This window comes from Choloepus didactylus, chromosome 4 (genome assembly GCF_015220235.1).
Source record: "Choloepus didactylus isolate mChoDid1 chromosome 4, mChoDid1.pri, whole genome shotgun sequence".
NCBI classification, from domain to species: Eukaryota; Metazoa; Chordata; class Mammalia; order Pilosa; family Megalonychidae; genus Choloepus; species Choloepus didactylus.
The window spans coordinates 137,617,461-137,630,274 of NC_051310.1; the positions used below are offsets into that span (position 1 = coordinate 137,617,461).

The 12,814-nt window shown below is 35.8% G+C and overlaps 1 protein-coding gene across 8 annotated transcripts in view; it reads left to right on the top strand.

The window, feature by feature from the left end:
* The window catches only part of TP53BP1 (tumor protein p53 binding protein 1), a 141,327-nt gene that overhangs the window by 36,943 nt on the left and 91,570 nt on the right, over positions 1 to 12,814 (top strand). For 7 of the 8 annotated variants that reach the window (XM_037834143.1, XM_037834146.1, XM_037834145.1 and 4 more), the window contains 3 exons: positions 4,019 to 4,138; positions 4,917 to 5,120; positions 11,825 to 11,882. In XM_037834143.1, coding sequence (XP_037690071.1) covers positions 4,019 to 4,138; positions 4,917 to 5,120; positions 11,825 to 11,882 — 382 coding nt within the window. Of the gene's footprint in view, positions 1 to 4,018; positions 4,139 to 4,613; positions 4,736 to 4,916; positions 5,121 to 11,824; positions 11,883 to 12,814 lie in introns of those variants that run through there. The other variant, XM_037834150.1, reaches the window with a different exon arrangement.

The window sequence follows — 12,814 nt, forward strand, 5'->3', positions numbered from 1 at the left end:
TTTTCTGTCAGGTGTTTCCCCTCCACGTACTGTGGGGACTCTCTATGGCTGGTCACACCCTGGAACCTTGGTCCCTGGTGTCCTCCAGCCCCTTTCTAGTTGCTTTCTCCCTTGGCATTAAGAGTCCAAATGTTATTTTCTTAGAACTATCTGATGAACTTTAGTCTGACTCTTGAAAGGGATGATGTCTATTCGTTGGTTTTTATATTCAGAAATATTTTCCTCCTCAAAACAAAGAATGTTAGAGCTGGAAAGGAGGTGAGGGATTATTGGGTTCAATCTCAGTCTCTTCTTCCTAAAGTCAGGTGGCTGATTAATGATTGAGGTGACCAGAACCTATGTCTCCAATTTCTTACTCTATTCATTTTCTTCCTGTTGAACTGTATACTATAGCTTCTTTGATTCTGATGAGAATTATCTGAAATGGCTTGAGAGTTTGTATTGAATATTTTTGTAATTTTATTACATTTAAATACTGTTATTGAACTAGGCTAAGAAAAAGTATCAGGTCTTGTAGATTGTTTTAATATATTAAGAGTACTTTGTAATTATCATCCAAATGAGACCTCTAAGATATGGGGATATTAGTTCTATGTTGTTTAACAGTATTTTCTATGAATTGTTTACATTATTAATGAAAGAACCAACTCTTTGTCATAGTTCCTGCCATAGTAAAACTTAAGTTTAATATTTAATGCAGTTATTGAAAATATTAGTGGTTTTCTGCTTACTTTAAGATTTTAGTTCTTGACAGCTAAAAGCAACAAAGCTAATGGTTGGAAAAAATAGTATTTATGAGAAGTTAAAGAAATTAAAATAGTTTTAGCTGGAGGTCTTCAAGGGAGAGTAATAATTTTAAACTATTAAAGAACTAGTCTAAAGTAAAGTAAATCACTCAGAAAAGCATTGCAGGCAGAATAGACAGCAGTTCTTCTGTATTTAAAATAGTTGTTTTTGTTGCTAAACCTTGAGAGACTAATTTAAATGAGAGTAACCTAAAAAGTTAATGGTTCTTCAGTCTGTAAAGGCAGAATGAAAGGTGTGAATTGGTTGAGCTCCAGGTTTGTTCATTAGATTTTGTGTATGCTAAAGTCACAAGGACACTCTTTTTTTGGTTAATAGTTTTATCCTTTTTTTTTTTTTTAAAGATACATGCTAAATTGTGTAAAACATTCAAACAATACAGGAAAGAGGACAGAGGGACAGAGAGTGGAGGAGAGTGAGAGAATCACTCCACATGCTTCCATTTATAGATAACTTGTCACTGTTAATAGTTTGGAGACGTCTTCAAGACATCTTTCTATGAAGAGCACCTCTTGAAACTTATAAAAAAATTAATTTAGAAAGATGGTAGTTGTCGGCCCTACCTTAATCAACAGAATAAATTTGTAGTGCATTGATGATGTAAAAAACGGTACCAAGTTCAATAAGCCTTCAATTAATCCCACACATGGTGGTCTATATATAGTAGGTTAATAATGATCAGGGAATCGAGATGTGTCGGACTCTAGCTCTAACCTGTAGAGGCTTATGTCATGAAGCATCATCCTAATTGGCCCTTAATGTCAGAGGCAGACTCTTAGTGTAGACTGTTCATGCATGGTATCACTCAATATAACGTTCTTATATTTTTAATTAATGACTTTTAATCAATTGTAAGGAATTACCAGTTCTTCTTTTGAGAACAAAAAGAAATAATGGGCTTTAAACTATAACAAAAAGTTTGAACTGATATTTAGAGTTTTAAATATTGCTTTGGACTAATGAATTCTCTAAAATCTTGAGTAATAAGGAAAGATTCCCACTCAGATGGTTTGACAATTGGCATTAAGTTTCCTTTTGTTTCTTCATTCTGTCCTTCATGGATTGTTACACTGGCATACAATAGGATAGCTAATGGTAATCTGGGAAAACAAGAAAGGAGTTGACAATTTAAATAATATAGGAGTGCTAAATGTTAGAGAAAGAACTGGATATTTGCAAATACCATTAAGTCTAAAAGGATTAAATATGCCAGTAAATGTATTTTGTAGGATTTAGCAGGAATTTTGACTAGGTTAGTGTGGCATCAATGGAAGAAATGGGAAAGCATTTGGAGGACAGTGATAGAAGCTTTTTGAACATGAATCATTCAATACAAAACTACAAATGTAGGGTGGTGATAGTTAATTGAATTGAGTTAGGAATTTATCTTCTGTTGGAATCCTTACAGACTTTTAACCAGGGGCTCACATGATCAAAACAATGTTGGCTTGTTTGGTTGTGGTGTGTAGAAAGAGTTGGGGTTGAGGCAAAGCGGAGACTTCAGGCAGAGAAACTGATTGATAAACTATTGTAATAATCCAGGCATGGGGCATTAAAGACCAAATAAGGATAGTGGCAGTGCTGCCTATTTTACATGCCCCTAGCGCCTAGAAAAGATTCAGTTATTCAATAGTGGTGCAGTTAGATAAATGGTGTTAAAACAACATATCTAATACTGTGCAAAGGAAATCTTGCTACAGGGAAATAATTTTCAGTAATTACTGCATTCATTTTACATTTGCATATTATGGGATGTCACATAGAAGAAGGATCTGCTTAAAGATTTCACATAGATTTTTCAAAAGTCTGTGATCCACTTCCTGTATCCAGTGTATGGATGGATGAGTAGGAAAATGAGGACAAAAACTAAATGAAAAATAGGGTGGGATGGTGGGGGGGATGATTTGGGTGTTCTTTCTTACTTTTATTTCTTGTTTTTGTTCTTTCTGGTGTAAGGAAGATCGATTGGGGTGATGAATGCACAACTGTATGATGGCACTGTGAACAGTTGATTGTACGCCATGGATCTCAATAAAACTGAATTAAAAAACTTAAAAAAAGTCTGTGTGATCAATCATGATATGAGGGATGCTTCCTGTCGAGAGAGAAATGCAGGTGGTCTTTCATTCTTGATTATTCCAGGAATGAAAATTCTGTAAAATATATCTTTGGAATATACGGGCTATGTGGTTATCTTTTTTTGTTTTTTGTTTTTTTGTTTTGTTTTCTACGTCTCTTTTAAATTCTTCTTTACTAACCTAAAGCTCTTGTTTTCTAAGGAGCTGCCAAAAAAATGAATTCTTATCTACCTAACTCATTTGTCTTCTTTCTGTAACTATAGTGGAAGTCTGCCAGTGAGGTGTGATATTGAATTCCTCCACTCATACTTTTTACAGTTCCCTTAGCAGAGCATATGCATTTTTCGTTCTTTATTTCTAAAGTACATTTCATTTTTTTTTAATCCCTTCAGGTTACTAATTCATTTTTTTCTTACATTTTTATGTAAAAGATGTGGGTTTTTGGTATGTGTTGTTGTTTGGTGATTTTGAAGAAAAAAGTATTAAGGTGTTTATTAAAAATAATCAAGGATGGAAGTGGAATGGAAAAAAATGAAAGAAGCAAACTATTTTCACAAGGAATAGTGACTGGATATGCCCGGTTAAAGTTATTTTAAGCCATTCTAGGAAAGTAAGTACAAATTTTCATATATTAAGTTTAAGAGGAGCGGTCTGGGACAATTCTTACTTTTTTCCAAACACAATTGTTTTATTAAGTGATAAACAATTAGGAAATCAGAAAATGCAGCTATGGCAATTTGCTAATTCTTATACAAAATTACGTTGTCTAGATTTGACATTATCCAATTTGTATCGAGTACCCCAAAACATACTATCTTAGATCTTAGATGTTTTCCATGGCCCCATGTTCCACCAAACTTTGGGCTTGCTCTTTTTGCCTACTCTCTGGTTGTCTACTTGTTGTCATTTCTGTTGTTGAAGGCTATAAAGAGCAGAGAGAGTAGTAGTGGGGCATTAGTTGGGAAGTATGTTGAGTGGGGTTGGGAATAAGGTAGAAGTTGGGAGCAAAGGACGAGAGTGCGTAATATTCTTTGTAGTTGTCTTCAGTTTTGCTTCTTTTATAAACTTCAGTATTGGCTTACTTTTTGCTTTCCATTTTTAATTTCTTTTATTTTTTTGTTTTTGTTTATTTTCAGAAACACCATTTCATTTCACTTTGCCTAAAGTTGGTGATATTATCCCACCCTTGACTGATGCAACCCCACCTCTGATTGGGCACCTTAAATTGGAGCCCAAGAGACACAGTACTCCTATTGGTGAGTGACTAAAAAGTAAAGACACTTAAGCCAGAAATACTGAGATATCATTCTTTTTGCAAGTTACATTTTTAGATCTGAGAAGCTGGGCCTAACAAGATTGATTTTAATCTCAGAAAGAATAAGGCTGTGATGTCTGACTCTAGGAGTTTACTCCCAGGAGATGTTAAGACATGATGACAAGAAGTAAAGAAAGGGTGGAGGGAAGGAAGAGAGAGAATATTTCTGATGATCATTCTGTATGGCTTGCAAGGAGATAAAACCTGAATGCTGAGCAGTGATGTAGAGCTGTTTTATAAGGAAGGGACAGCAGGTAGGGTTAGACATACTATTTATTTAGTACCCTGGCTAATCAGTTAGTCTGCTGCTTGACAGGGCAAGAAAACTTAGATCCTTCTTCCCTGAAGCAGCTAGAACTCTTCTACATTAACCTATTTGTTTTCTCTAGTCAGTGCTGGGAGGTAACAGTCATGCCGTCTGGAGTCTCCTGCTACCTATGCCTGATGCTGGCAGATGTGGGTTGGCTGAGGGCTCATGCAGCATCCTTTGTCCAGATGCAGAAGTGGAACTGAATCCTGTTGCTCCTCTTAAGACCAGGTGTCAATATTAGTATGTAGTTGTTGATACTTGTGACAGGATCTAACCTAGGATCCCCCTTTAATCCTGCAGAGCCATGGAGTCAAACAGGCAAAATGATGACCTTGAATTGCTGTTCTTCATGTTTGTATTTTAGGGTTCTTTTTTTTTTTTTTTTTTCCTCCTGCCTCTTTTCTTTCAGATATCAGCAACTATCCAGAAAGTACTGTAGCAGCCAGTGATGTCATGTCTGAAAGCATGGTGGAGACCAACGATCCTATACTTAGGAATGCAAAAGAGGACTCTGGGGCTGCCCCAGAAGCAGATGATAAATTGTGTCTAAGAATGAAACTGGTCAGTCCTGAAACTGAGACAAGTGAAGAGTCTTTACAGTTTAACTTGGAAAGTAAGCTTTATTTTATGTTAATTTTGCATAATTTGTAGCTTCAGAAGTATTATATTTCTTCTAGTTATAATGATTGATACTTTCATAATTATAAATTGTTTTTAAATGCTTATTCTCATAGATTTAATTTTTTGCTTTTGGCTGGTCCCTTTCATGTTACTAAAGGTGGTCCGTTTTATGGTCTGTATGTTGCTGCCTGTATCTCTGTATTAATCTGTGTCTATATAAAATAATTAGTTCCCACATTCAGCAGCAACTCCAAAGACAGCAGAAAATTTAGAATTATAGATTTACATTGTAGATTTATGTTGACTCATTGCCACATTAATTCAAAGTTAATATGGTAAGGATAGAATACAGAGAAATTACCAGAGAGTGGCTACGAAGTAGGAAGCGGATTCTGAAGGGCCTTTTACATCATGCTGAGGAGCTGAAGAATTTCAGACAGAGAAGCAATATGATTAGATTTGCTTTGTTGAAAGGATCAGCTGAGTGTTTCAAAACTTTGTGACTTTGTGTATGATAATTCCTTTTCCTGCAAGGTCCATTTCCTATTCTGCCTTGCAAGTAGTTACCTAAGATTTAACCAGGAATTGAGGTCATTGGTAGTGAGGATGGAGATGAGGAGATGATTTTGAGAGATGAATAGTAGAAAAGACAGAACCTTGAGACCAGTTGAATATGGAAATATGGGGGAGGAAAAAGAATGACTCTTATATAGAAAGTGTTACCACATTTCATTTTCATAGTAGTGCTCCAAATTGTAGGTATCCTTATTTCCATTTTATTGATGAAAAAACTGAGACTGAGAGACTTTTAAGTTATATGCCTGAGATCACAATGATTGATAAGAGGTGGAATTTGAATTTGAATCAGGCTCTGACTCTGAAACTTACATTTGTTACACTGGGTAGTTTGTAAATACTGTTTAAAGGGGTTGGAAGAGAAAGAAGTCTCATAAAAGAGATTGCCAAGGAACATTCAGAGAGGAGGAAAACTAGGAGATTTTGAAATTGTGGAAGTCTTTGGGGAGGAAATTTCTAAGAAAATAATGTCAGATGCAGGAGTTGTGGTCTAGTAAGATGTCTGAAAATCGACATTGAATTTGGTAATTAGGATTCATTTGGTGGAGTGTTTGGGGTGGGAGCTAGTGATGGGGAAGAGAATAAGAGGCAGCAAATGTATTCTAGTTTTGAGAAGTTTAGGGGAGAAAGGAAGAGAAAAATACGGTAAGTTAGAGGGAAATAAATGTAGAGTTGAGGGGGTTTTGTCATTGTTTTAGGCTGGGAGAGGCCTGAGCAATTTTATAGACTGACAGGAAGGATCCAAAAGAGAGAGACATTGAAGATGAGTGAATAGGAGAGACAATTGATGGATCGAGGCCCTGGAGGAGATAAGGCTTTCAAAGATCACACATAGTATGGGTAGATTAGAATAAGAGGGATTTCTTATTCTCTGAGACCAAAGATTGAGGGTTTACTTGTGTAGGGTAGCTAAATTTATAGTTTAGAAGGTAGGAAAGGTGAGGGAGATACATTTAATATCCTCAGTTCTAACACTGAAGTAGAAGACAAGGGTTCTACTGAATGGAAGGGGAGTAGAAGTTGAGGTAGGGTGTTTTATAGAATAGAGGATTTACATGATGCAATGGAAGAGGAGCTGATCCAGGCCAAATAAAGGGATGGATGTTTGATGCTGAGGATTAGTTGAAAGTGAGGTTCTTGAATTTGGAGCAACACCTATCTACATGATGCATGATTTTCAGCAGCTTTGAAATGAGTGGAATCAGGAATCAGGCTGTTAACACTGATCTGGGACTAACACTAGCCTGGTGAGTGTGGTGGAAGGATAGGAATGCAAGGGATTCATGGGTGTTGGTAAGGGATTAGGTCTGGTATGACCCATGGTTCTAGGCATGTTAAGGAAGGAAGTAGGACAAGAAAGGAACAGATGGACTGGAAGTAGCTGATGGAGGGAGATGCCATAGATACTGATTCTTCTGATGGATCTGGTCAAAGTCAATTGAAAACCTTCTGGAAAGGATTCACTATTCTAGATGCCATTAAGAATGTTGGTGATTCATGGGAAGAGGTCAAAATATCAAGGTTAACAGAAGTTTTGGAGAAGTTGATTCCAACACTCATGGATAACTGAGGGATTCAAGACTTTAGTGGAGGAGGTGGGTAACTGCAGATTTGGTAGACATAGCAAGAGAACTAGAATTAGGAATGGAGCCTGAAAATGTGAATGAACTGCTGCAGTCTCATGATAAAAATGTGAATGAATTAGGAGTTGTTTCTTATGGATGAACAAAGAAAGTGGCCACTTGAGATGGAATCTCCTCCTGTGAAGATGCTGTGATGATTGTTGAAATGACAACAAAGGATTTAGAATATCACAGATTTAGTTGATGAAGCATTGGCAGGGTTTGAAAGCATTGACTCCAATTTTAAAAGAAGTTCTGTGGGTAAAGTGCTATCAAATAGCATCTCATGCTACAGAGAAATCTGTGAAAGGAAGAGTCAGTTAATGTGGCAAGCTTCACTATTGTCTTATTTTAAGAAATCACTGCAGCCACCCAACAGATACCACCGCTTTCATCCAGCAGCCATCAACACTGAGACAAGACCTTCTACTAGCAAAAAGATTGACTCACTGAAGGCTCAGACGATGGCTAGCATTTCTAAGCAGTAAAGTATTTTAAAGTTAAATGTATGTACATTGTTAATTTAGATATAATGCTGTTGCACACTTAATAGACTCCAGTATAGTGTAAACATCACTTTTATATGCACTGGGAAACCAGAATATACGTTTCACTCACTTTATTGCAATGTTCACTTTATTGTGGTTGTCTGAAACCAAACCTGCTATATCTCTGAGGTATGCCTGTGTATTTTATTTTATTTTATTTATTTATTTTTTATTTTTTAAGTAATACAGGTTGTACAGTTAAGTGTGAAATCCTGATACATCCCACAGTAATTTGGGCAGAGAATAAAAATGTATTTGCAGGGTCCCCCCTGAGGAACTGGGGAAAAATGCGGAAATATTAAACTTCACCTGGGGAATTACTGATGGTCACACAAGCATTGAGGACTACCAATTTAGAAGGACGAGCCCTTGATCTTGGGGCTTGCCCTTATGAAGCTTGTTACTGCAAAGGAGAGGCTAAGCCTACTTATAATTGTGCCGAAGTGTCTCCTCTTCTGTCGATCAGATGTGACCTGTCTCTCTCTAAGCCCTCTTGGCAGGCACTGCCCTCCCCACTACATGGGACATGAGTCCCAGTAGTGTTAATCTCCCTGGCAACACATGACATGACTCTCGGGGATGAGCCTGGACCCGGCATTGTGGAATTGAGAAAGTCTTCTAGACCAACAGGGGAAAGTGAAATGAAACAAAATAAAGTTTCATTGGCTGAGAGGTTTCAAATGGTGTCGAGAGGTCATTCTGGAGGTCATTCTTATGCGCTCTATAGATATCCCTTTTTAGTTTTTAGTGTATTGGAATAAACTAGAAGGAAATATCTGAAACTATCAAAACTACAACCCAGTAGTCTTGATTCTTGAAGACAATTATTTAACTAGCTTACATGGTGTGACTGTGTGATTGTGAAAACTTTTTGGCTAACACTCCCTTTATCCAGGGTATGGACAGATTAGTAGAAAAATGGGGACAAAAATTAAATGAAAAATAGGGTGGGATGGCGGGGGGATGGGATGTTTTAGGTGTTCTTTTTTACCTTTATTTTTATTCTTATTTTTATTTTTTTGGAGTAAAAAAAAAGTAATACAGTGTAAAGAATATCTCTGGGAAGTCAGAGAAGAAACTGGTAACATAAAGATGGCTGTGCATCTCACATCTGGCTGTGAGACTGGGTGGGATAGAAAGTTTTGTACATTTTATATTTTTGAATTTTTGAATCATGTATGTATTACCTATTTAAAATAAATACATAAGTTAAAAAATAAAATAATTGCATAAATACACATGTAATGCTATTTTGAGGGAAAAAAGGAATAAAAGATAATCACCAGTAATTTCACAACCCTGTTAAAATTTTGTTGTATTTTACTATAATACTTTCTATTTTTATGCATTTGAGTTTTGAAAAAAAAAATCCTGGAATCATATTACGTATTCATTTTTTAACTCTATGTTTTACGCTGGGTTTACCCTAAGTTTTCCTCCATACCATTAAAAATTCTTAATGTTATTTTTGGCAGCTGTGTAATGTTTCATCTTATGGCTATACCTCCCTTAGTTAACAGTATCTGTATATTTTGACATTTAGTGTGTATATTTATACGTATATATGAATATAGATAAACATATATATATATATGTCTCTTAAATGATTAATTTTCTAGTGTCATTGGCAGTGTGGATGGAATATTTTGATCCTCAGCCTTGACAATAGTGTCTTTAGCCAGTTCATAAGTGTTTCCTCCCTTCTCCGTATTGACTACCCAGGAGAGGTATATAAAGTTTATTAGGTGGTTATACACATTTGAGTTTTACCTATTTAAAAAATGTTTCTTCATTAGTCATTGGTTTGTGGGAGGAAATAAGAAAGGACTTATGTAACCCATTTTTGGGATACTTCCTACTTGATATTTGAAATATGGCAGTTCTAGCCGTTATGTTAAACTGCATAAAGACTTGAGTGTTACTTTTGGAAGCTGAGAATTTAGAGGAGTAACAAGACATCAGAGTGGAAAGACTCAGTCTTTGTTGTTAGAGTCATGGTGGACCTAGAAAATTAAAGAGGATGATTTTTATTTGTAAGATTAGGGCATGATACTTGATATTCGTGTCCTATTTCTTATTTGATGCCCATTTCAAAAGCCTATGTTTTATTCACAAGATGTACTTTTAAGTTTTGGAGATCTATTTATGGAAGATGTCTTTGACCTTGTTGGTATGAATAGGATCTGATTATCTTATGTACTTGGGCCAGTTTTAATCAAATTGTAGAGACTGGGTGTGTCAAAATAGAAGACCCTGCCAGATCTGACCCTTAGTGCCTCACTAACTTCAACTCCTTCCCAACTTATACTAGACTGTTTGCATCCTCCAGATTTGATGATGATAGTCTATGTGATATAGATTTGAGAACTAAACTTGCCATTTTCAAAATTAGTGTTGAAGTTTTGAAGTTTTCTATTATCCATGATAACTTTAAATTTGACATTCCTAAGAAACTCATGGCTACAATAAAAATCACAAAACTGGTCTATGGAGTTTTTATTTCCATACGTAGAGTGGTTATTAGAGGTACAAAGACATTTAGACATATCTTCCTTTGTCACTTGTTTTAGACTTGTGAACAACAGATTCAGACCTTGTCAGCTTTGTCATGGCATCTTGCACAGTGTCTTTCACATATCAGTTCTTAGTTTTTAAAAAAAGTAATTTTAGCTAATATTTTTTGAGCTATTACTCTGTAAGGCACTTAACCTCATTAAATGTCCTGACAAACATATGAAGTAGACACTCCTATTATCCTTATTTTACAGGAAACTGAGGCATAGGAAGTTTGGATACCTTATCCAGAGGCACACAGCTAGTAAATGGAATAGTCTCCATTCAAAGACAGGCAGTCTGATTCTAATGTACAATGCTCGTCTCAGTGCTTATTGATTTGAATCTTAGAACCTCACTTGTAGTATTACATGTTTCCTTCCTTACCATCATCATCTCTGGAATAAAATAAGGGTTTATCAAAAGAGATACCATGTGGTAGCATTAAATTTGTCAGCTTTTAGATCTGAAACACAATTGGGAAGACCTTAAATGGAGCTTAATGTTAAGGGCGATCACAATATTACTACTCCTAGGAGCACAATATCAGGCACTGTAGTCACAGTTTTACAAATCTGTGTGATTGATCCTGATTTAAACTAAATTATTAATGAGGAAGCTGAGATGTGGAATGATTTTAGGTAGTTTACCCCTAGGTTGGACTACTCAGGGAATGAACCAGATTCCTCTTGGAGCCAGGGCTCTAAACCATTGAACTACAGCTGTCTCTTTGATGGACTGTTCAGATTATGTTGGGTAGTGAATATTTTAGAAATGTTTAAAAAATTTTAAGGGTTATTTTCTCTAAGGCTGGAATAAATTGTAATTGGACAAATTTTAATGTCTTGACATTAGTGATGCTGCTGTGAGAATATGGGATTCTTTTCATATCACCCTTAATTGTTTGCTGCAGTTTATTTCTTGGAAATGTTTTAGTTTTCATATATGTTTTTCCCAAAGCACTATTGAGAAGAACTTGGGTACTTTCTATTTGCAGGTGCTCTTAAAATTGCATACTATTTAAAATGTGTGCATCAACCTAAACATTTTCCTATATAATTTTACTTCCTGTGAAATGAATTGTGATTCTGGAGAAGTTTAATTTTCATTTTTAAATGTTACTGCTTAGTAATTCATTATATTGTGTTTCTGGCTAAACTGATTAGTCTTCTTTAAGAGGTTTGCAAGAAAATTGATTGATGGAAATGAGAAAAACTTGTACCATTTAGTTATAAGAAATCTTTTTGTGTTCATTATTATTCTTACCTATTTCTATTTTGTTTTGTTAGAGTTAGGGGAAGATACTTGTAGAGCAGGATGAAGGTTTTTAGGTATAATACTAACTGAATTCTGTTTTTTTTTTTTCCCTTTCTCTCCCTGCTTTTGTTGTTATTCAGAGCCTGTAACTGGTGAAAGAAAAAATGGATCCACTGCTGTTGCTGAGGCTGTTGCCAGGTAACCAGAGCTGGTTGCTATTTAGAGGAGTTTAATACAAAGCCACTGGTAATAAGGGGAAGATGATTTATGAACAGAGGAAAAAACTTAAAATGAAACACCAGCATAAAGATTTAGCAATGTGTTGAATCGATCATAGATTTTCTTATTAATATTTTAAGAGCAGTCAAACTTTTGCCATACCGAGAACTAAGGGTTTGTTGTTGTTGTTGTTGTTGTTTTTTTTCCTCTTTTGTTCATGTAAGTGTTCCCTTTTTTTCTTTTTCTATCAATGAGACGGAGATCGTTGTTGGTATTAGTGAGGAAACAGAAGGTTTATCAAGAGGTAGCTGTGGGTCTTGCTCATTCTGAGATCCCGTGCTCAGCCACAGTCTCAGGGCATTTTCTGTTCTACCTGCCAGATGAACTATTGTGTTGAGCTGTTATTTTTGCTTTGTCATGAATGTTGTAATGGTTTGTGGATGTGTATGACCCCATCCTGAGGCTTGGGTGGTTAACCTTTGCCATCTAGTGGTTGAGAGGGTGAAATTGTTTCATTTGTTTCAGCATGAGTCATCCAGCATGAAAATGTAGCAGTTGGTGAAATATAGCTGAAGATTTGTAAATAAGTAAGTAAGTAAAGCAGGCTAGGTACAAGACAGCCTGGAGTATTGAGGACTATGGTGGACTGAACATGTGCCCATTTAAAAGGACAGTGGCTTTTTTGAACTGGCCTGATTATTGCCACAAGAATGCAAGCTTCCTGTTGCCAATTCTTTAAATTTTAAAAGAGAAATCTGGATTTTTAAAAATAAAATTTCCTGCTTGATGAATCAAATAAAACACGCCTGTGGATGATGTTTGACCCTCATTCGTGAGTTTCTGACTTGTCTAAATCCTTTGATCTGTTCTTAGCTATGTATTAAAGAAATTAGTTTCATATCTATGGGTTC